This window comes from Diorhabda sublineata, chromosome 3 (assembly GCF_026230105.1).
Source record: "Diorhabda sublineata isolate icDioSubl1.1 chromosome 3, icDioSubl1.1, whole genome shotgun sequence".
NCBI lineage: Eukaryota > Metazoa > Arthropoda > Insecta > Coleoptera > Chrysomelidae > Diorhabda > Diorhabda sublineata.
The window spans coordinates 17,474,643-17,499,367 of NC_079476.1; the positions used below are offsets into that span (position 1 = coordinate 17,474,643).

Genomic DNA, 24,725 nt, shown 5'->3' on the forward strand with positions numbered 1-24,725 from the left:
CCATCAAATTGTTAAATGACATACAGTTGCTAGACAATTTATATATTAAAATCTTTTTCTGGAACCTTTGAATTCTTGAAATCTCTAGATTACGGTGAAATACAAATAACTCCTTTCAGAAATTCTCTATCAAGTCGCAAGTATTTTCAGTAGTAGTGTTTATTTATTTGACCAAAGATATTAATTTCAATAAAATAAGTGCTCGGAACAATCAATTCTCTATACACCAATGAAACAAAGTCTTTGTTAACCACGACAACATGACCGACGTTTCTAATCCATAAAGAAAATATTGTGGATAGAGAGAGTGGCATATAAGTTGTATTATTGGACGAGAGAGAAAGATGATCTGTTTACCACTCTCTATCTTCTTCTGCTCGTCAATAAAGTCAAAACTTGTTAATCTCCTCTTTTGCCATTTCTACCATTTGAAACTTTGACGTCATTTCGATCCGATCAGAATAGAGTAGAGAGAGAAAAAGAGAGTGGTATAGCCATAGACATAGTAATTAATAAAACTGCTGAATATGTATAACTTTTATGTTGAAAAGTTGTACCAATTTTAGAAAGAAACAGGCTCACTGTGCGGTGATTAGTGAAAAAAGCTAAGAGAGTAGGGAAATATAACGGTGGAAGGAGTACGATACAAGAAATTAAACGGAACACTTGAAAGCTTTCTTTATATTTCATTCTAATATTTGAACACGAATTTTATTGAAACCGTAGTTTGGTTTTACTTTGTCTATGGGTATACTGATGTTCTTTGTCTCTCTGCTAGCTAGATCCCTATATATTTACCATATATGTAATACTTCTATATGGACAGTTTCTATAAATGTTCTGAGTAAGGAAGACAGAATTGCAACGATTTCTCTATCCTCCGAGGCTCCAGCTCTCCAGTATAGCTAAAGTGTCTCGTACGAGAGAGAAAATGAATATTGTCGGCACCATAACGTAGGGACTGTCCATATAGGAGTACTACATATATGATCTTTACTATTTTCTCTATGATCTAGTCAGTTACTCGAAATGATTTATGGCGGATTGGTGAAATCAAACAGATTATCGAAATTTAACAGCTTTGTCAGTGTTTCTGATTCAGAATCACATCAGGAAGTGATTGTATGCGCGATTTCAAAGTTATTATTCACAGTTCTTATTTTTAGTAACAATTCCGTGACGCAGTTCGAATTTAATCGGTTCTTTATTGATTTCGAATCGATTCTACTTGTTCTCGATTTTTGTTTGGATTAAAAGTGTTCATGCGCAATACGAAAAAGTCAGTGTCAAAATGGTAAATTGGCATCAGCTGTTTTTAGTTGAGGATACAAAAATTTAGAATTTTATATGTGCAAACTATGAAAGAAATTAATAAATATATGGAGTGTAGGGGTTGTTTAATATATATTATTTGACTACTAATTATGAGTTTTTTTCATGATATTAAGTTAGTTTTTACACTATTCTATGTTCCTTGTCCACAAGAAATGATTTCGAAATTATTAATACATTAATTAATATTAGGTATTTTTGTCTAATCACACATACTTCTAAAAATGAGCCCTTATAAAATTAAATTAAAAATCTAGACTTCCGTTTTCATAATGTTTAAAAAGTATATGGGAGACGTTTTCAAAACGTCATATATTTTTTTTAAATAATGGATTTTTGTAAGGTTGCTTTTAGAAGGTAAGTTATTACATTTAATACGTTCAAGTTTGGATTACTGTTTATTTTAGGGTCATAACACAATTTCGCGTATGCAAACGTACAAATTGTACTCAAAATTTTACTTACTTGAATATTAACCATAAAAATTCTTGTGCGAATAATTATCCTAACAAATTTAGTTCATTGTGTGGACAAAAATTACCCAGTTATGAGAATACAAACATCCACGATTTTGCTAACGGTTATTTTAAAAAATTTTATTCTAACAAAGCGAAATCGAACCAGACTTCGATCTTGAAGAAACTCATTGTAGGAGGAGTCCTTGTTGGATCTGTCACTTATCTAATTAACAAAAGTGAGTAATTTTAAGGGTACATTTCTGTGAAAACACCGCTTGACATATGAGAAACAATGTTTACATTTATAATGCAATTCAAGGCTAATAATCGCGCTGACACGGTCTATAGATGTTGCAAGCTCCAAGATGTTGTATTTCGTGTAGTGCACGACACATGCGTTTTAGGTCGATTGGTCATATCTCGCATTTTGATTTCAAATAAATTGAGATACTGTTTTTGGAGAATTCATGGTTAATTTTTGTATTCATATTAAATCAAAACGACGACCCAATTAAACTTAACTCAAAAATTTAAAAAATGGTGGAAAGGCGCATGTGCAAGCACTGTTCGCAAATTCGTTGGCAATGTTCATGAAAATTGAGCCAATTTTACGTCAAAGTGCGTGCCACTTTGCATTTTGTCTTGCGAATTGCATTAGAAATGACACACCGGTCAAAAGTTTTTGCCCACCCTATAGTTTCCGTTATAAACAACAATACAATTCATTTTGTTATTTATATTTTACAGAAAATATATAGATATAAAAATAGGAATTATAAAGCTACAGTCTTTAACTGTAAGATATTTTTAACCCTCTTTTGCTTTTATTATTTTGGTACACAATTTTGAAATTCATTGTAACAATTTCGACAAATAATCGTCGTCTATTTGGTTCCATTCATTTTTTAAGATATTCCAAAGAAGTGAAGTGGAAGTAGGACAGTACTTTCCTACTTCTCTATCCAATTTGTCCTACAACAATTCAATCAGGCTGAGGTCGGACGACTGGGACAGCCAAACTATTACTTCCAGAACATTCTTCCTTCCTAATTCTTTCAAATACTCTTTGCATAGCTTCGAGGAATGCTTGGGATCGTTGTCATGTTGAAAGATAAATTATCACCAGGTCTCCAGTCACCCTTCTTCCATAATATCCCCAAACCATCATCGAGTGTCCGCTTTATTTTACAGCCGGGATTACACATTACTCATACTCGATCTTTCTTTGATCTGCGTACTAACACTCCTATCTTAGACCCAAAAACGTCTAAATTTGACTCATCACTCTTTTCCACTCTTCATGCATCCAATTTTTATGTTCTTTAGCCTCTTAAGTCTTAAAAAAGTTTTTTTTACTGGCACCCTTCCAAAAACGCAGGCTTCTCTCAATGTCTTTTCCACTGTAGAAGTACCCTAGATTCATTGATATGAGCTGCTATCTCTGAGGCTGTGAGTCTAAATTTACAAGAACGAAAACAATTCATGGACGATCTTTATAAAAAGATTTCTTGGTTTGAAAAGTATAAGCCACAGAAAATTCTCGCATCATATAGGGCTAACTGGGATTAAACTACAATCATAAACACCAAAGAAATGGTTTACAGTTGAAGAATAATAAACTAATCAGCCAATACTTTTCAAGTTTTAACTTGTTAAACTCACTGACAAGATACAAACATGCGCTTGTATAAAATAAACAAATAAAGGACACTATCATTTTTTATTTGTAAGACATCGTTCCGATCTTAGTTTGACAATATGAAAAAGAAATTTGTTTAAGTGTATTATTTTGAGATTTAATGAATGGATTATGGGATAAGCAAAAACTTTTTAGTGGTAGTGTACCTTTTTTCACGAATTTAATACATTTTGATACACACACACACACGAAAGCAATACCACCAAGAAGAATGAAGTAATAGTCTTTTTTGAATATTTTAATCTTGAAAATTTCAGTAAAATTGTTAATAACTAAATTTAAATATTATTTTTTCTCTAAGTAAAATTAAATGTCTTGAAAAATAGATGTCAAAAAATAATTAACTTGTTCCATTTATATACGCATTGACTTGTAGGCTACAAAACTATAATATATGTATAAAATCATTTAATCCAAGAAAATTTCCAATAGTATTTCTTTATTTTAAAGTTGATATATTTTTTTATTAGGATTACATTTATTTTAGACAATATTCTCGTGGGAGTATATAAAAATGGTTTACCTGACTACACAAAGGATCAACTCGCTCAACATAAAACAAAGTAAGCTAATTATTCAAAAATGAGAAAAAATAATTGATCGATAGTAACAACTTTTGTTTTATGAAATACATTCCAAATTTTAACTTTCAGGTCACACGAACATTCATTCTATTACTTTAATTAGATATTTTCAACTACTGACTTGAAACTTTTTATTTTTCTTCTTCTTCTCTCAATATTTCGCGTTAAAATGATCATTGATAAACTATTTGCAGTAGTTATGTTGAAATAAGAAGAGAAAAAACGTTTTTATGAAACTTTTTACAAATTATCTTTGTTTTTCTTTTACCTCCACAATATTTCTAGAGAAACAAGAATTTGGGTGTCGTACAAACAAGGCGTTTACGATGTCACAGATTATGTTAAGCACCATCCCGGCGGTGAGGACACTCTTATGATAGCTGCTGGGGGAGCATTGGAACCGTATTGGGCTGTATACACCCAACATCAAGTCGATAGTGTCTTTAGTGTGTTAGAAAAGTACCGAATAGGTAATTTATGGCATTCTATTTGACATTTGAAGCATTATGCGATTGCCAAAAATCTGTGATTACATTTTTATCATTTACATTGACCATTTTAAGGCAATTTGAAACCGTCATCGGTAGTACCAAAGAATGTTTGTTTTGCTGCCGACGGTCCTGGCAGCGTTTTCGAACACGAACCGCAGAGGGATCCGAGGTTGATACCTATCTCCGAACGACCTTTTAATGGAGGAGTGAAAGCAGCCCTTTTAGCGGAAAACTACTATACCCCCAAGTACTACATTTTTAACTACCTCAATACTGTTTTAAGCTAAAATTTAACGTCAATTAGTTTTAACAATGTCTATATATAAGGGTGTTTCAATAAGAGAGAAAGATTTGATTGCGCGTCATGTTTGACAGTCATAATGTCATATGATTATGACGTGACAGATCGGAAGTTGACATTTGGAAGAGGGAATCATCAAAAAATTCGAAAGTACTGGTTTCGGTTATTGTTGTGAAACACTCGATACAGGCTCTTAGAGGTGGTTCAGAACAAAAAAATTGGAAATTTCAACAGGCACTTTTCACCGAATTATGGCTAGAGATTTGCAGTTGCATCCCTACAAAATCCAATTGACTCAACAACTTCTGCCAGTAGACCATTAACAGTGAAAAGAATTCTTCAATTGGATCCTAGAGCTACCTGCTGATTTATTGAATAATTGGTCGTGTCATCTTCCGGTTTGATAATTGGAATTGATCTCCACACTCTTGCGATTTAACGCCTTTAGGCTGTGGGGTTTTATATAAAGTCACCGTTTAAGGTCAGATAATATTCATTTCGATTCATTTTATCGAAATAATGACAAAGAACAATGCGAAAAACACAAAAGGCACAATTAAAACACAAAATACGCACGTTAACAAACGGAGAATAGTTTTTTTGCCACAAAAGAAAAATGGCCGACCTAACGCAGTCACGTGTTGTAGATTGATCCGTTTGAAATATCACAGGTTTATGCCAATAGTCTGCATCCATCGAAGCATTGAAAGTCGAAATTAGATGCTGTATCAATGAAATACCACATGTTTTGAGCACTCTTATTGAAACATCACTTTTAGGTCTTACTCTATAAGAATTAATACACGTCATAGACCGAATATGAGGTTAAACGTGTTGCCAGACTTTAAAAGTTGTAGAGAGATCAGGGAAAATGTAAAATAATGAGGTTATATTGAGTTTTGACATCATACAAATTGTATGTATACATGTAATAACATGTACACATTTGAGGCCTGATTATGACGAAATTATTCACTTTGGATATGTGGGACTCCCGTAGCCTATTCACTAAACCGCCATCTTCTGTAATCTCCGTCCAACCGTGAACTATTAAGTTTTTATTTTTCGTTGGGGGATCTGTCCGTGAATGTTTCTTCATATCAGGCAGCCGCCTACGGAATTATTTCGATGTAGGTACCACCAGTTGCCACCATTCTACCTTGTGCAGCACCACCTCGACGATATTATCAGGATTTATGTTGCCGACAGTCTTCTCTACTCCACATTTCAAACCCCTCTAGTGATTACAAGCGAAGAATGTGTGTTCGGCATCATCTGAGTCGTGTTCACAATACGTACACTCAAGTGTTTGTAATTTCTCCATTTTATGGAGATACCGTCGGCAGTAGCCTTGTCCCGTCAGAAGCTTGATAATGTGGAAGTTCACATCTCCGAACTTCTTTTCGGTTCTTCTATATCGTTCGTGCGTTCAATGGTTGCCGCATCCTCGATAGCCAGGAGGTCCACGATGATTATATCCGTCACCACTAGGACAGCCTGTGCAGATCGGTAGGAGCTGGCGATTTTTAGTGCACCTTGTCTCTGTATCATCGTCATCGCTTTGCAGTATTGCTTGTGACGATTTTAGATGTTATTAAATTATCGAATACCAAATGTATTATACATGATATTATTTGGAGGTCATAATAAAGTGAATGAAATTTAGAGAATTTTACGTAAACCTCAGTATTATTGTGATTATTCGTTACTAAAAGAAAATTTTTAGGGATAATTTAAGTTCAAATTAAAGGAAAGGAAATATTAATACCAATTTTAAAAACTAATACGTCATTGATGACGTGTATCAACTTTAATGTTGTACAATCTATATATGTTTGTTTTAAAATTGATGTAACTCTTGATTAGCGACTTGGTTATAAATAATATAACATTTAATCATTTTTTATTTCTATATCCTATTTTTTATTCACCGGGTATATATATCGTGTAAAACATCTATTTTTCCAGTGAAATATTTTACGTACGAAACCATTTACCCGTTCCTTATATAAAAGAAGAAGATTATAAACTAACAATAGAAGTAGAAGGAAAAGGCTCGAAAACATTTACTTTAGACGATTTGAAAAAACTACCGCGAATAACTAGAACGCTTTCCCTGCAATGCGGGGGTTTAAGAAGACAAGAAATGACCGAATTTGTGAGTATTAATTGAAATATTTCAATTAATAATTAAATTTAAATATTTATTCACAAATGTTGAGGTTAGATTTTTAATTGTATGTTCACGGACCATTCCAGAATGACGTCATTAACAGTTCAGCCATTTTTACTGGGTGGCACACAATATCATTCGAGTACTTGTTGCATTTGTAAACATTGTCGATTATTTCATTTCAAAATCCTTAATCTCAGGCAAATTTATTCAAAAATGGCTCATTATTGTTGTGTGGTTAATTGTTCATCACGTGCTGAGCTAGATAACTTATCGCTTATCCAATTACTTGCCATTTTTACCAACAGAGGAGAACATTTGAATTCGGAAGTCAGAAAAAATACTTGGGTAGAGTTTTGAAAAGGTAAAATGATGAATAAGTATGTATAAATGTAAATTACAGATTCAAATACAGATTTCATGTTTCCATAATTGGAAATATATTTAAAAAAGTCATATAACCTGCCAATTATCAAATTCACTCGACCAATTTTTATGAGTTCTCCAACTTGTCAGGCTTTTAAACTGAAACTTCATAATTTTTTAGTCGAAAACTTTTATTTTATTAAAAACAAAATAAAAAGGCATAAATAATGAGAACGAACGATGCGAAAAACACAAAAGTCGCAATTAAAACACAAATTACGCACGTCAACAAACGGAGAATAGATCTTTTGATTGCCACCCAGGAAAAATGGCCGACCTAACGCAGTCACGTGTTGTAGATTGATCCATTTTAAATATCACGATAAAATTTCACGAGAATGGTTCAAAAATAAATCGGCATTTTGCTATAAAAAATTTTATTATAAAGTTATAGACCTGAAACATTTTAGTCTTTCTAAATAGTCTTCGTCTCTCTCTACACACTTTTGCCACCTCTCTAGAAGTTTTCGGATGCACGCTTCGTAAAAATCTGTCAGCTTGTTACACAAGAAGGGTTCTACCTTGAAATTGCTTTATAATTGCATCTTGCCAAGTGCATCTGTGGTATTCGAGTGTCTCCCAACCCAATTCGTTCAACGTTTCCATCGTAACCGGAGCTGTATGCGGTCTGATGTTATCTTGCAGCTACGGATTGGAATATTGCGTCGTTTTGATCTGTTAACAAGTTTTGCCGTTTTTTTAGTGTTTACAGTTTATTACTCAGTGAGGAAATCAACCGCAATTACTCCTCTCATGTCCCAAACACGGTCCTCTCTGACGGTGTAGCCTTCGCTTTAAATGGCGAGCCTTCGTCTTTCTTCCTCCACTCCATAGACGCGGGTTTACTCTTCGATATATGGTGGTGGACCCAAGTTACGTCTGGTGCAACAAATTTTATCCTTCTTCTTCAGAAGACGCGTGCAAACTACCCAACATGTAAATTTCTGCACAAACTTCAGAATTCATGGCACTTATCTAGCTGAGATTTTGCCGTAACCGAGCTGTTCCTGAATTATTTCCTCAAAACTACCTACGCTGATGTCCAGTTCTTCAGCTATATTGCATCGATCTCTCAAAATGAGGTTTCCTACCGCACTGACAGCAGGTATGCCACTCCTTCTAGGCCTTTTCGGAAAGCAGAACATCATCTATATATCCCTGAATTGCTAAAAAACAAATAATGAAGCATTGCGCAACAGGCACTGGTACATCCTTCTCGCTCATATGTACATTAAAAACCGAATTTGGTCAATGCCTAAACTTTTCGCGCGTTTTTTCAAAAATTCTGGTAGTGATACTAAGCAAGATTTTGTTAAAAATTCCAATTATTCCAAGATTACGACTGTGAGAAAATGTGAATTACTTTTTCAGTGTAATAGTTTTGTGACGATATTTTTTGGGTATGTTTTAGTTGAAAAAGGACACGCAAGGTGTAAAATGGGAAATTAATGGTGTAGGCAACGCAACTTGGACCGGAGTACTGCTCATTGACGTTCTAAAAGCAGCCGGCTATGACGAAAGTATGGAAGGACTAGAACATTTACAGGTATAATATTTTCGTAAAAAAAATCCCAATGCTACTTTTTTTTCAATAGTTTACTAGTGGCATGTCAGTTGGAGGGCCGTACATAACAGGTCTTCCAATACACAGAGTGTTAAATCCTAAAAATAACGTGATGTTAGCATGGGAGATGAACGGAAAAAAACTTCATCCTGATCACGGGTTCCCATTGAGGGTCATAGTACCTGGAGTGATAGGTGCAAAATCGGTAAAACAAATAGGTATGGCTCCTAATATATTTTAATTATGAATTCGAACGAAATCTTTGTCATCTAGATTATGAGTGTTTTCGTAGTGGGATTGTGGCAAAATTGAACACTAAGTGTATTAACTCTAATATATTTCCGGGCTTTCAAATACGTATGCATTCATCGTCTGAGACTGAAATTATAGTCAAGTACAATATAAAAAATATGAATAAAACTATACATTAATTAGTTAATTGCGACGTTTTAAATGTCGTTATTTCTTTGAAAAAACATTAAATTCGTCGATTTACAAAAAGTAATATTCAAATTGACGCTTCATAGAAATATTAAAGTTATTGAATATGGTTGTTATAGAAATCGGTTAGTTAAGGTTATTTGGTTGACGATGGCGTTGAATTTCTCTTATAGAATTTGTTTTCTCCGAATCTACAAGATACGCATAGATTAAACTAAAGTTATTTTAATCACTTTTCCTATTAATACATTGATCATTTTGGGCAATATATGTTGTTTCTAACAATAGACGTGTTTTGTAGTTTTCTCAGTTGTCAAAACTTTGGCAGATTCATAATATTATGTCCTTCATGAAAGACTTGTGAAACTAATGAAAACCTATTAAGATATAATTTGCTATCGCTTTTGTGAGAGGTTTTCCGATCGATGAGTGACCTCTTCGACTAACCAATGTACTTCTTGTCATAATTTAAACAAGAAATTTCATATTATATATTAAATTGTGACAAGAAGTACATTGGCCAATGGGCAGGGCCGGATTAAGATTTATAAGGCCCGGGGCTAAAATAATGACGGGGCCCCCTTAAGGAATTCGGAAACCCGGAAAAATTCACAAAATAATATCAATACGTTAGATTTGTGGTATCAACACATCAAAAAATACAGAATGATTTCCAAATGATGGGGCCCTCTTGGACCTGGGGCCCGGGGCTATAGTCCCCCCCAAGCCACTAGCTTAATCCTGCCCTGCCACTGGGGGTCGCTCATCGATCGGATAACCTCTCACAAAAGCGATAGCAAATTATATCTTGATAGGTTTTTTTTAGCTACACAAGTTTTTCATGAAGGACATAATATTATGAATCTGCTGAAGTTGTAACAATTGAGAAAAACTACAAAAAACGTCTATTTTTAGAAACAACATATATTGCCCAAATTGATCAATGCATTAATAAGAAAACCGATTTAAAAAATCTCAGTGTTATTTATGCATATCTTTTATATTTTGAAGAAACAAATTCTATAAAAATTCAACGCCATTAACAACCAACTAACCTTACCCAGCCTATGAAATTCAGCTTTACTCATAACGACTTAACCTATAAAACTTAATGTCATTCATAATTTAACAAATGAAAATTAATCATTTCTATAACAACCATAATTAATAACCCTGATATTCCTATCAAGCTTGACGCTTGAATATTGATTTTTGAAATTGATGAATGGAATGTTTTTCAAAAGAAACAACGACATTTTAAATGCCACAATTCTTAACTAATTAATTCACAGACGATGAATACATAAGTATTCGAAAGTTCGGAAATATATTAAAATTAGTACACTTTGGTGTTCAATTTTGCCACAATCCCACTATGAAAAGGGTTGGTGATTAGTTATATGGAGTATATATTATTGTTTTAAGAAAAAATCGAAGTTCGAAAAGAAGAATGTCAGGCGCATTGGCATAAAAAACTTTATATATATTTTGGTCCGTACGTTACACTCGAAAATGTCGATTACACCTCTTTATCACCCGTACAGGAATTACCTGTAATATCTGCTATATTTTCGCCTGCTCATGGAGAAACTGTATCGCCAACCGGCGGGAAGATTACAGTAAAAGGTAAGTTTCTCATTTTATCATATTTTCTTTTAAGAAAAGCCATGCAAAGTTGATTTTTTCAGATTCTTGCTTTATTTCTTCTCTATATATTTTCTTCTGTACTATACTATACAATGATTTTCCCCATGTTAATGTTGGTTGGTTGGTTATATGACAATTTAATTCAACACTTTAATGCCACCATAAACTGTGTAAGCTTTCAAAATTTGAAGGTAGGTGAAAGTGTTAAATTTTTTAAAATAATTATTATGTTTTTCTGCAATAAAATTCACTCCACTTTTTTCCTCCATATTTGTTCAAGGAAGTTCTATAGCTGGTTATATTTTTCCTTTATTTGTGTACAGGAATTTTTCAAGAGTACATTTGAGTTGAAATATTTTCAGTCGTTTGTTACATCCGAATTTGCCCCCCTCGTAATTCAAATTGCCTTGAATGAAGGGGTGTAGTTTTTATTTAGACAATTTTTTGAAAAATTGAAAAATTTCATCCCAATAAATCATGAAGCTTTCCATATCATTGGAAAAAATTTCAAGAAAATTATACAGACTGCTAAAATTTTTATCCGAATTAAGCTGTGTGTGTGTTTTAATAGTAACTCCATTTTTCGTGAACGCCATTGGATTATATGTTTAAAAATAGGGGGAATTTATGTTTACACCCTTTTATCAACAAACGATATTCAGTTTTATCATTTATGGAAAATGTGTCAGAAAAACAAAATTACATCTGCCTAAACGATCATGATACTGACAATTACCACAGGTAGGTTTGGAGAAAATACATTTTTCCACAAATTTACACTTTACCACACCATTGAATTATTTGGTCCTTCGAGCTGGTCCCGGTTATCAGTAATGGAGACTAGAAAAAAATTTTATTGAAAACGTTTTTTTACATTTTCTCAACTCAAAGATACTATCTGGTCCTTCGAGCCGGTTAATGACCAGCTAGGCTCGAAGGAAAGGTTTTCTTTTCACAAATTTACACACTTTACAACACAATTACACTGTTTGGTCCTTCGAGCCGGTTAACAAAGGGGTCTAGAAGGGAAATTTTTATTGGAAACGTTTTTTTTTCAATTCTTCCCTAAACAGTGACAGTATCTGATCATTGGAGCCAGTTATTAACGAAGTAAGCTCGAAAATGTTTTCTTTTTACAAATTCACAAACTTTACTACACAATGAAAATGTTTGGTCCTTCGAGTCGATTATGAATAATGAAGACTAAAAAAAAATTTTATTGAAAATGTTTTTTTTTACATTTTCTCAACTGAAAGACACTATCTGGTCCTTCGAGCCGGTTAATAACCAACTAGGCTCGAAGGAAAGGTTTTCTTTTCACAAATTTACACACTTTACAACACAATTACACTGTTTGGTCCTTCGAGCCGGTTAACAAAGGGGTCTAGAAGGAAAATTTTTATTGGAAACGTTTTATTTTTCAATTCTTCCCTAAACAGTGACACTATCTGGTCATTGGAGCTGGTTTTTAGGGAGGTAGGCTGAAATAAACTATTTTATTTTCATGAATTTAAACACTTTACCATACAATTTAACTGTTTGGTCCTTCGAGCCGGTTGTGAACAAGAGGGATTAGAACGAAATTTACATTTAAAATGATTTTTCAAAAATTTTCACACTTTACAGATAATCAGAAACTTAAGTTTCTCAAGTTTTTACAAAAGCAAATGTGGCGTTTAAAATATAATTTCCCCCTTATTTTTAGCATGGTATCTGTGGGCGGTGAAAAGAGGGAGTTACACAATTTTTCAAATAACCTTATTTAATGACTGAATGAATTTCTGAGCATCCTGAACAACTTTTGTTTGGATATTTTAAAAAGCTCCAAGCGGGCAAAATGTAGTGATTCTTGCGTTCACTTTGTCGCATCAAATTACACATAGTTGAAAAAATCTTTTTCCCAATTCCTCCTACCTACATTGAGACCTTGTATGTCTTCTTTTTTAAAGCGCGAAGTTGGGATTTTTGAGTCTGTTTGTTAATATTTATACTACAATCACATCAACACTAAAAGTCTGCTCCTTTGAGCGTTTCTGGTTAATACCTGGCTCGAAGGACCAGATTGTGCAATTGTATACTAATAGTATACGCTCTTTGTACGAAAACAATGAAATTATTTGAGTCACTATGTCGATTCGTTTTTTCGTGGTAGGTTTCGCATTCTCAGGAGGCGGTAACAAAATTGCGAGAGTGGAAGTTAGTATAAATAAAGGAAAAACTTGGATGCCCGCCAAAATAACCGATGCCGGAAAAGATCCGGTTCCGTATCATTTTACTTGGACTCTTTGGCAGGTCGATGTACCAACAAATGGAAAAAACTGCGTAAGTACTTTTTAAATATATCTAAAATAGGCAAGCCATCGTCGTGGTAGTAGTAAGACTTTTCAATTAAATAATTTATACTTACAGTTACACTTTCTGGTCCTTCGAGCCTTCATATCCGGCTCGAAGGACAAGAACTATAAGTATCAATATAGTGAGTGGTATTGAATAAAAGTCCAAATTTATATATGATTTTTAAAAATTTTAATCTACTTATACGCTTATATACTTTTATTTATTTAAATAAAATTCAAGTGTCTTGGTCGTTTGTAAATTTTAAAATCAATTAAAATATCACTTTTTAAACTGCCTTTGACCAATCAATCGTAATTTCACGCACTTGTCTATGATTTTATTCCATAAAAATCCTATTTTACTCAATTTCACAAAATATATTAGTGATTTTGACTAATTGCTTCTTTTTTGTATAATTACAATTAAACTTTGGCAACACTTATTGAAAATGTTTTTTTTTCTCTTTTCACAACACAATTAAACTGTCTTGTCCTTCGAGCCGGTTATTAACCAGGTAGACTCGAAGAAAATGTTTTATTTCCTTCATTTTTCATACTTTACAACACAATTGAACTATCTGATTCTTCAAATCGCTTATTAAACAGGTAGACTAAAAGGAAATGTTCATTTAAAATGTTTTTCCCTCAAATTTAAACATTTTATGAGACAATCAGTATATGGTCCTTCAAGCCGATTATTTAACCAGCTAGCGTAGAAGTAAATGTTTTCTTCTCTCGCTTTTTTACATTTTGCTACACTGTTTGGCCCTTCGAGCCGGTTATTATCCAGATAAACTCAAAGAAAATGTTGTCTTTTCTTAAAATGTATCACGTGTACAACCCAATTTATTGCCTGGTCTTTCCAGCCAGTTATTTAAACAGCTAGCCTAGAAGGAAATGTTTTCTTTTCCCAAATTTTCACACTTTACAAAACAATTATAGAACCTGGTGCTTCGAGCCGGTTATTAACCAGATAAACTCGAAGGAAATGTTTTCTTTTCTCAAATTTTCTTACTACTTACTTACAATTTATTGTCTGGTCTTTCGAGCCAGTTATAAATGAGATAAACTCGAAGGAAATGTTTTATTTTCTTAAACTTTGACATTTTACAAGACAAATTGAAATGTTTGGTTCTTCAAGCTAGTTATCTTATCAAGTCGAAAACGTTATTTTACACATTTTCAAAACACAATTATACTTCCTGGTCCTTCGAGCCGGTTATTAATCAGGAAGGATCAGGTACTGTAATGAATACCATCAACGGTCGTGGAAATTAAATTTCAAACACAAAATAGTCGTCTCTAAGCGACAAGTTGTGAATACTATTTGTGTTTTAGGTTGATTTGTGGGTAAAAGCTGTAGATTCTTCGTGCAATGTACAACCGGAAAGTTGGGAACACATTTATAATATTAGAGGGGTCGCCTGTACTGCTTTCCACAAAATCCGGGTAAACGTAAAATAAAAAAAACATAAATTTATTGTTTATTTAACTAAATATAACTACAAACTGTTATTCGTATTTTATTTGTTGATTAAGATGGAATTTTAGAGTTTTGAATAGAAAAATGTCGATTAAAAAATTTTTCAAGATTAGAAAAAAATGTAAAATCATGAGATTTTTTTGTTATTTGAAAGTCAAAAGCTTCTAAAGAACAGTAAGGATAAAAAGTGATTTTGTTTATGAGTGTAATACATTTAAAAAATAATTGACCACTATATTTCACATAAATTTTGAGATTATGAGAAAAAAGTGTGAATACAAAAGTTGCAGATCTTTCTATTCTCTACAACTTTGTCATGTATTTTTTTTCAATGGACTTTTAATTTTTGATGGAAATCGATATAAACAGTTTTTTTGCCGTTAAAAACTTGGTTATTTCAATTTTTCACATGAGTTTTGAGGTTATGTGAAAAAACTGTAAGCACAAAAGTTGCAGATCACTTTATTACCTACAACTTTGCCATTCACTTTTTTCCATAGATCTTGTAGTTTTTGCTGGAAATCGATATAAACCATTTTTTACCCTTAAAAACTTGGTGATTTCAAGTTTTCATATAAATTTTGAGGTTATGTGAAAAAAGTGTGAATACAAAAGTTGCAGATCTTTTTATTCCCTACAACTTTGTCATATATTTTTTTTCAAAGGACTTTTAATTTTTGCTGGAAATCGATATATACCGTTTTTTTGCCGTTAACAACTTGGTTATTTCAATTTTTCACATGAGTTTTGAGGTTATGTTAAAAAAGTATGAATACGAAAGTTGTAGATCTATTTTTCCTTTTTCGATTTTATGAAAAAGAATAAAAATAATTCATTGATTCCTTTAATAAATACAAAAGTGGTAGAATAACTTCTAAATTATAACTTCTATGAGGTTTATCTATGTAAAAATATACAAACACCTTTAAAAAATGCTGAAACTACCGGAATCCAAGTTAATTGTCCATTTAATCTATTCTTATAAATGAAAGTATAAATGTTTATAGTAACAATAACATAAATTAATTGTTTCCACGGTTTGTAATAAAAAAAAACAATTTTATACACCAATACATTAGTTTTATTTACTTCTATTGATGGAGAGTAGCGTAAATTGGGGCGGCTTTTGCTTTTGCCAATTCCGACGCATTTTTGGCGGCACTTTTCAGTTTCGCCGTCGCTTTAGCCGTCGAGTAACTCGAAGCTATGGCATTTTGTTGCGGGTATAAATTTGCCAATACGTAATTGAATCCGCCAACCTGTGCCAAAAAATTTAGTACACAAGACACTTCAGAAAATCGTCGTATATACTTACTTACCATTTTGTGACAATTTTTCTTGAAACGTTCGTATCCAAATGCACAAATAGCTTTGCTGAAACCTCTCACTTGAGAATCAATCCAAGCGTACCTCAAAGCCACGGTCTTATCCGGATGATCTTCGCTCTCCTTATATATCACTTTTTCCGTAACACTCTTAAAGAGAAATTAAATTGAAGTACCATTCGCTTTTTTATGAAGCACGTGTCATTTTTTAAATCGATCCAAAATAAGTCGAAAATGGAGAATGAAATTTTTCGATATATCGCTTAGTTTTCGAGATAAAAAGGTTGCTACTTAAGTTTTGAGAAAGACAAAGATTCATAATTGGAAGTGGCTTTATTGTTTTGCAAAATACTTCCAATTAACGCACTTTTGCATTCGAGTTCGAACCAATTGCCTCCAAAACATGTGATTTGACCACATCAACCGCTTCTTCAAGTGTAGAAAATCGTTAACCTCGCAATTTGTTTTTAATCTTCGGGAATAAGAAAAAATCATTGGCTGTCCAGGAAAGTACGGCGGATGACCCATCAAATCGATATTTTTATTGTTCAAAAACGTTTTAGTTGGTACTGATGTGTGAGAGCTCGCATTGTTATGATGAAAAATGATTCGTCCTCTGGTATTGGTTTTCCTGATTACTAGCAAATAAATGCTGGTGTACCATATAGAATTGATCGTTCTACGTTGCTCAAATGGAACGGTTATGACATGTCTAGTTATTCCGAAAAAACAGGAGATCATTTGCTTCGAAGTGCTTCGTGCGCGAACAACTTTTGTTGGATTTGGTCTTGAAAGAGACATTCAGTCGAATGTATATAATTGAAACTAATGCCCAGGTATGCCTCAATCTCACATTATCTCATACAACGACCTTTTGATATCAGTTTACGCACAGCATGGATGTTTTCTGGCGCAACAGCCGATTTTGGACGACCTTCACAAAATTCATCGAGATGGAGCTTCATGACCAAAAGATGAAGAAAGTTGATCGACAATTTGTTGTTGGTTCAATCCACAAAATCATCAAACTAAAATATTCGCGATTCAATTTTTCGACCAAGATAAATACTTTAAGTATCTGTAAACAACTCAAATATCACTCGTATGGTAACACGTTCTGGGTACGTTCACCAATAAATATGTCAAACTTTATAATAACAATGTCAGATTTGACATATTCATATCAATGTTGCCATATCTCAAAACTTAAGTAGAAACCCTAATATTTCTATTAAAATGATTCCTTAATTGATAAGTATCTACACTGGGGTGGAGATTTATATATGATTTATCATAATCTTTAAATGAGTCGAATAATATTTCAAAAATAATTGTTTCAATACATAAAATTTTCATATTATAGTTAAAATTTGTTCTTATTACGTTCGTAATAACTTTTGGGAGGATTGAGTAAAAATATGGAGGGGAGAATAAGCTTAGACGAGTGCGAATCCAAATTTTGAAGGACGCCTAGAGGCCTCTATTTTGATCTTTGCGTGAGTTAAAGCATTGTTAAGTGTTGGTATTTTGTTGTTGTTCTCATAAAGTAGTGCTAAAATAAGTAATGCCAATATCCAATGTTTATAATTTTAGGTTGAAAAGGTATGTATGAACTGGCAACGCTGTTCTGTTTGTTGTTACATTTGATACGATAGATTCGGCTTAGAAGATTATTTTCTGGAGCAACGTGCTCGTCTTTTCGACATTTTGGTCGATTATGTAGTTTTAGTTTATAGGTGTCACATATGTCATTTTCCGTTTTTTCACACAATTTTTATAAAAGCTCAAGAGTAACGTCGTAAGCCTACTGATTACCGTATTTTCAAATTTGTCGCCGAAACTAAGATCAAAATGGCAGGTTACGACATTAGTATGTTTGCGCATGTTGACGCTTATTCTCCCCTCCATATTTTTGGGATAGACGTTGTTAACAAAATTATTTTCAATATGACTTTTTTTCACAATTGTTGTATGTATATATGTAAAAAACGTTTAGTTATCTTCGTAATTTGTATCTGGTGCTTTAATAGTTATTTATGTATCAATGCATTAGCGTCATACTTTTTGTCACGAAGCTGGAGATTAAAAAGCCTTACGAGTGTCAAAAAGAGACTTAAGTGTCGTGTTACATATTATATTTTTTTCGAAATCGTCCAGATTCAAAAATACTTGCGGAAATGTTTGGAATTGAGGCGACAGAATAGGTTTGGAGGTTATGTTATTATGTATGTGAAAAGTTGCAAAGTGGGAAGCAAATGCAAACTTGTACAAGCTGTAGATTTTGAATGTAAACACCTTCCACACATGAATTCGTAATATAACTAGGGATGGCGATTCTTTCCAAAACAGATCGATTTTTAAATCGATTCTAACCATAACCTGATGAATCGATTCATAAACAATCTGAGGCTAAAAGATCGATTTCTAAAAAATCGATTTTTATTTACGATGTAAATATAAATCCATTTCATGGAAAACAAGAAAAAAACCATAATAAACAATTTCTGGGATCTGTTATCAGAAAAATCAGAAATTTTATAGTTCAGGGAATTAATACAATCATTTTTTAATGTATTTGTTACAATAAAACGTTAAGAAAAAAGATAATATAGCTTATAGTAGCCAATGCTTAATATCTAAGTTTTTTCAAAACAACATTCTGTCAAGTCTACCGGGCTGGCAATTGGAAAAGGCTACGAACAAGGAATAGATGATCCCACGAGTGTTTTTGGTTCTTACCAGTAAAATATAGGATCCAACTGCTTGCAAACAATAATGTTTATTTATGCCCTGAGGTCAGTTTCCTCAGGGCACACATCCATCTAGCGAGTTTTTAACCGGCAACAGTAATATTATAAGTACATTGAGCTCATTGTAAATAATTTTATGGTTTTCACCAAAACATAAAAAATGGAATGTCGATTTTCAAGGGTACAATATCGATTCACTGAATCGATTCAGTACAATATATCAATATATTTGGTCTGAAGAATCGATTCTTCTGTCCAGAACTTTGCAACACAGGAACTTACCGTGTTCTGACTGTCAGCGCGTCTGATGGTTAATTCAACAAGTAACTTCAATGCCTAGGAATTGAAAAGTCTATCGGCTAATCGACATTGATATTTTACTTTACTGCCAATTTCGAAATAGTTAAAAGAAAGTTGTTGAAATTTTTATAGGAAAAAATAATGGAAAAAATTAAAGGCAACCATTACATTGTCAATAAATAGTGAACTTAAGACTAGTTGATAGATTACTCGCACATTATTACGTAAATAGTGTATAATTTAATAGTTTTAAAAAATATTATTTCTAAGAATTATTAGGTACATTTATGGAATAAACATTTGCGTTACGTAACTAATGTGCATTATTTTTAATCGCGTGATACTTAATATAATTTTAATAACAAAAAGTGTTGGAAATAATATGTTTCATACCCATCGTTATTGAATAATAAATGAGACAAAAAAATGAACAATAAAAATTTATACAATAATTCAAATTAAATAAATATTTAATAAAAAAAAGATATTGTTAATTATTTTCAAAATTAATTAGTAACTCGTTTTAAGTTTTTACTATTATGCAGGGGTCATTCAATTAATCAATTATCAATTAATCAATTAATGTTAACACTTTCCACCCATGAATTCGTAATACAACTAGGGATGGCGATTCTTTCCAAAAAAGATCGATTTTTAAATCGAATCGATTCTAAGAAATCGATTTTTTCAAATTTATATTTACAATGTAATATGTAAACTAAACACACCAGACTTGCATTTGACTCGTCTCTTTTTGTAGTTTCATTATTTATGTCTATAAATGTTATTTCCTTCATAAAACTTCTATAATTTGAATATATGTCCCAACAGTCAATAAAATTGTTCAATTATTTGAACAGACCACTGTTTCGCGCGCTTCTCTTTTTGGAGCCGCCATTAATTTCTTCGCTCGAGGCCAATCAATCGCATGAACGACAGCTCGTGTCTAGATTTTCCTATGCAGGGACTTCAAGTTTAACATTTTTTTGTTAGGAAGTTGATTATATAATGTACATCTTTTGTTAAAGCCCTGTCCACATTATTCCAGTTCAGCGCCAATGATAAATCCAGTCCAGTTTGGATTGGCGGTGTATTTTTCATTCCAGCTCGCCCATATAGCTTCTGAATGACTGGAACAGCGTGAACATATGATCTATTCCTATACTGGACTGGGATTATGTAAACCGGGCCTAACTCTGTCCTTGACATTGACATATGTCAGTTATCACTTGTGATATTCTTCATCGGAATATTATAAAAATTTATAACTCGTAAAGACCTAACAAGTTTATGCAAATATTTTCAAGGATACTGTATATAAGAATATGTAAATAAAATGTCTCACAATAATTTAGTGAGTTCTTACAAGTGACAAATTGCTTTGGGGCCCCAAGAACGTGGCTTGGATTATGACTTGAAAAGGAGCAGTTCTGATCTAGTTACTATGAATTATGGGACCTACATATACAAATATTTGTGAAATTTTTGAAGTGATTTAGTAAATTTTAAGAATAAAATCCAAAATGAACGTTCGGATCTCTGGAAAAAAATGAATAGCTTCGAAAACAGAGAAAAAACAAGAAGTTTTTTATCATTAAATAAATTAATAAAATTGATACACCCTATAAGGTTATAAAAAGGAGATAACTTCAGAGAAATTGAGATGACAAAAGACGGTGGATGGAATGGATACAAAAGGAACAGGACCCCTCGTCTGAAACCACAAAAGATATAAAGAGAATATAAAAGAATTGAAGAAAAAGGAAGAAATATCTATGTAATGGGTCAAAAAATCATCCACTGCCTAAATATCTAAAAAAAAACTTAAAGAAAAGACTCGAGCAAATTTTTATATAAACAAATTGAATGTTTGCTTTATTTTCTTTTGAGATTAAGTCTTGACCTACATGAGCAAGCATTATTCGAAATTTAACAGACGTGGTATAACTGGTTGCAGAATTATGATGCTTGTAAGAACAAAGTTGCTTCCCCTTAGAAGGTTCGAGCAACATCTAGTTAACTATTCACGAATTAAGTTATTCTTGCAGTATTTTGTAAATTTTGCGGATATTAATTTTTGGTTGTTCAGCTGGTGCTTTTGAAATTCAGGTATTGTTGCACCTGGCTAGATTGTCGTCATTCATATTTTCCTTTTGACTGTCAACCGATGTGGAATTTTTCATTAGGGATTTGATTATAAGTTTTTTAATTTGGCTCCAAATTATATATTTGCGGTTAAGATCAATTTCTCCAGAGATTTTTGAAAAGCGGGATTTAGCCGGCCTAAAGGAGCCTTCAGCCGATTTCAAAAATTCTGGGATGTTAAATTGTTAAGAAGTAGATCAAAGTTCCCTTCGTTAAAAAGGAAGGGACCTAGTTTTGGATATAGGACCTTTATTGGGGTTTAAAACTTAGACGACCTTAATTTGGATTTAACATGAAACTTTGACTTGTGGAACTACCTAGTCCGGGACAATTAACGGAATGAACTTCTTTAATTCCTAACCACTGGTCCTATTTGTATTCTCCTGACAAGTAGGGAGCCTCAGGTATTGCTAAAGGTCAAATCCACTCACATTAGTTTTTTGTTATAAAATTTACTTCATTATTTTCTGTAAACCAAAAATTCATGAATTTTGCGGGTAATTTTTTTACCTGTTTTTTTTATATAATTTCGAATTTCAAATATAAATCGTATTTTATTTTCAACAAGTAGCTTTATTCCTAGAGATGTCTCAACCTAATTCTATAGCTTTCTCAATTTAGATAAAAAAAAATTGAGTGGCGCCCCATTGGGAAATTGAAAGCATACAAAATTTGTATACCCCTTAAACATATTAACATGATGAGCTTAGTCAGAGCCCAAAATGTGACCTTTAAGGTTACAGAGCAATAAATTAATAGAATTTATACATTTAAGTATTTTTAATATTAAATGTAATGAATTTTACATTAGTTCATTTATTATTCTGCTTCATTTTTTGATAACGTAAATAATTCAATAATAAATTTATAATATTGAATTTTCAAAAAATTCGATCATATTTGATTTGAAAGAATACTAAATCTACAACTGGGTCAAATATCCCAATATTTGTATTACAGATGTATTACATTGCTTCTTATGGAGAATTTTTATTTTATGTTATATTTCATGTTTTCAATAGAAAATTTTTTGTATTAAACTGTTCCTTAGCATGGTGTCTTGTTCCACCTTTACGGTTTTGAACATTCATTTAATCCCTATACAATAATCAAAGTAGTAACATTTTTAAATTGTTGAAGTTGTACAACTCTCCTACAGGACCATTTTTAACAATTATTTTCTCATCCACTGCTAGTTTCATATAAATAGGTTGGAAAAAAATTATTAAATAGGCAAAAATATTAGAGACTCTTTAATATGAGTTCCTGATTATATAGGAATCAACAAGGCAATTACAATGACCAGAAGAGTGTTTTATTGCACTAATGGTGATTAATATGCTTTTATAAGTTTTGGGAAAAGAGGAGAATAAAGGAGTGGTACCCTTCCATGCTATGTCAAACCAAAATGTTTCTTTGAAACTTTGATGTCAAACAACAACAAAATACATCTCTTCAATGGTTTCCTTTCAGAAAATACCTGATTAAATGTTCAACAGTAACTGAAAAGTGCAGATCTGAAGAAGCAGATCAAAAGAGTGATGCCTTTCCATGATAACTCAAACTAAAAATTTCCTTTGAAAATGATTTAATTTCCTTATAATACCTGATTGGATTCGGTCTGAAAGTAAATGAACAGTACAGATACTGTGTCAGATTAATCCACAGTTCTTCTAGTTCTAGAAAGTTTCACCATATTTTGAACAAGGATCTTGTCAAAGCAAATATGTAACCTTCTTGAATCCAAGATGAATAGAATAGTTCTCTGGAACTGAATGTCCAGGTGTTGTAAAAAACAACTCTAATACTACATAATATTATATAACCTCTAATTCAATATATTTATCTTGATTGCAGTTATTTCCACAGTAGTTGAATAGATTTATTCTATTTTGATGATTAAACAAGAAATTCTACTGCACAGTCCGATAATTCTAAACTGTTTACCAAAATAAATTAAATATTACTCAATTGTGGTAACAAAAGTAATAATTTGTGAAAGGATAAACCAGATACTCAATTCCTATACTTCAAAGAAAATTCTTTACACAATTCCGTAATTTTGCAACTATGTCATCACAATAAAACCAAACCAAAGAGCTTAATGAACCAAATAATTACAAAATTAAATTAGTATCATCTATTTAAAAAATACTAGCGACCTGATCTCGGTAATTATGTTTTATAGTAATACTTCGCATATTTCTTTGATAAAAAAAATTAGTTATAGTTCAATGCCAGAAAAGTTTCGTTTTAATTTATTGTTAATAGAATTAATCAGATCAGTAACTGCACTATATACTTTTTTGTGTTTCATTGCATCACCAACTTGATGAACATCAAGGTTGTTGTAAAAATAAAATGCTAAAGATTTAATTTACTAAATAAAACCAAAATATACACTGCATGACTTTTTTCACATTATAAAGTATTTCAATATCAAAATAACTAAATTTGGGATAAAAGTGTCGATAATATTATAATATGTACTTACCATTACTTTCACATATCCCAAATTCCTTGTGTATGTCGTAAGAACTTTATTTTCTGGATCTACGATACTTTCTTCTACAATATTTACTGATTTTGCACTGATGAATCTTTCAGCCCATTTTGGAATGCTATTAGTTTTAGTTAACAATCGTTTGGAAAATAATTTCCCAGAACGTACTTCTCTTTCTACTGTATCTTCAGATAAAACATGTTTACTACGAAGATTATTGTGATATCAATGACTAATAATTTTAAGTAAACACCTTTCTTTGTGATGAAATTTTCGTAATTATGCATGAAATGATATAAATTAGATTTTATACCTGTTTGGATTTGGATATCTTTTCCAAAATCCTTGTGCAACTTGGTCCCAGGTGTAATTGAAAACTGTAGTGTCAGTAAAGAATTTTGGCATGTCGATGTTTGGTATTTCCTAAATTAGTTAACTCGTGGAATGTCGTTTTAAAAGCTTCTGGGATATGAATAACAATTTTTATCCATATTTCCGATTTATCGGACAATACTACAATAAGTAATTAGAGAATTTTGAAAGATCAAATTTTTGGGCGATATACAATGTCTAATTTAGATAAACATAACCTAATTTGAGAAAATTATAATGAAAATCTGGATCGGTATGCGCAGTATACGAAAAGTCAGTTTTTGACAGGGTTTATTGTTTCTTTAAAATATATTAATTAATTCCTATTTATTTATAGAGGAATTGAATTAATTAATATGTTGAACACAGTTGTATATAAATTATAAATAAAATTC

At 32.1% G+C, this 24,725-nt stretch overlaps 3 protein-coding genes across 3 annotated transcripts; 2 read left to right on the top strand and 1 right to left on the bottom strand.

The window, feature by feature from the left end:
- The first annotated feature begins 1,660 nt into the window (after window positions 1-1,660).
- LOC130441685 (sulfite oxidase, mitochondrial-like) lies at window positions 1,661-6,877 on the top strand. The gene is made up of 5 exons (XM_056775469.1): window positions 1,661-1,689; window positions 1,740-2,026; window positions 3,977-4,052; window positions 4,359-4,543; window positions 6,834-6,877. Exons 1-5 carry the CDS (start codon window positions 1,661-1,663, stop codon window positions 6,875-6,877), a joined length of 621 nt encoding a protein of 206 aa, XP_056631447.1.
- A 2,078-nt stretch (window positions 6,878-8,955) lies between these two features.
- Window positions 8,956-14,967, top strand: LOC130441919 (sulfite oxidase-like). The gene is made up of 5 exons (XM_056775799.1): window positions 8,956-9,010; window positions 9,060-9,246; window positions 10,895-11,095; window positions 13,269-13,438; window positions 14,791-14,967. Exons 1-5 carry the CDS (start codon window positions 8,987-8,989, stop codon window positions 14,914-14,916), a joined length of 708 nt encoding a protein of 235 aa, XP_056631777.1. The 5' UTR covers window positions 8,956-8,986; the 3' UTR covers window positions 14,917-14,967.
- LOC130441920 (protein preli-like) lies at window positions 14,905-24,564 on the bottom strand. The gene is made up of 4 exons (XM_056775800.1): window positions 24,272-24,564; window positions 23,950-24,163; window positions 16,255-16,410; window positions 14,905-16,194 (listed from the first exon to the last, which is right to left on the bottom strand). Exons 1-4 carry the CDS (start codon window positions 24,361-24,363, stop codon window positions 16,027-16,029), a joined length of 630 nt encoding a protein of 209 aa, XP_056631778.1. The 5' UTR covers window positions 24,364-24,564; the 3' UTR covers window positions 14,905-16,026.
- Window positions 24,565-24,725: the final 161 nt, after the last annotated feature.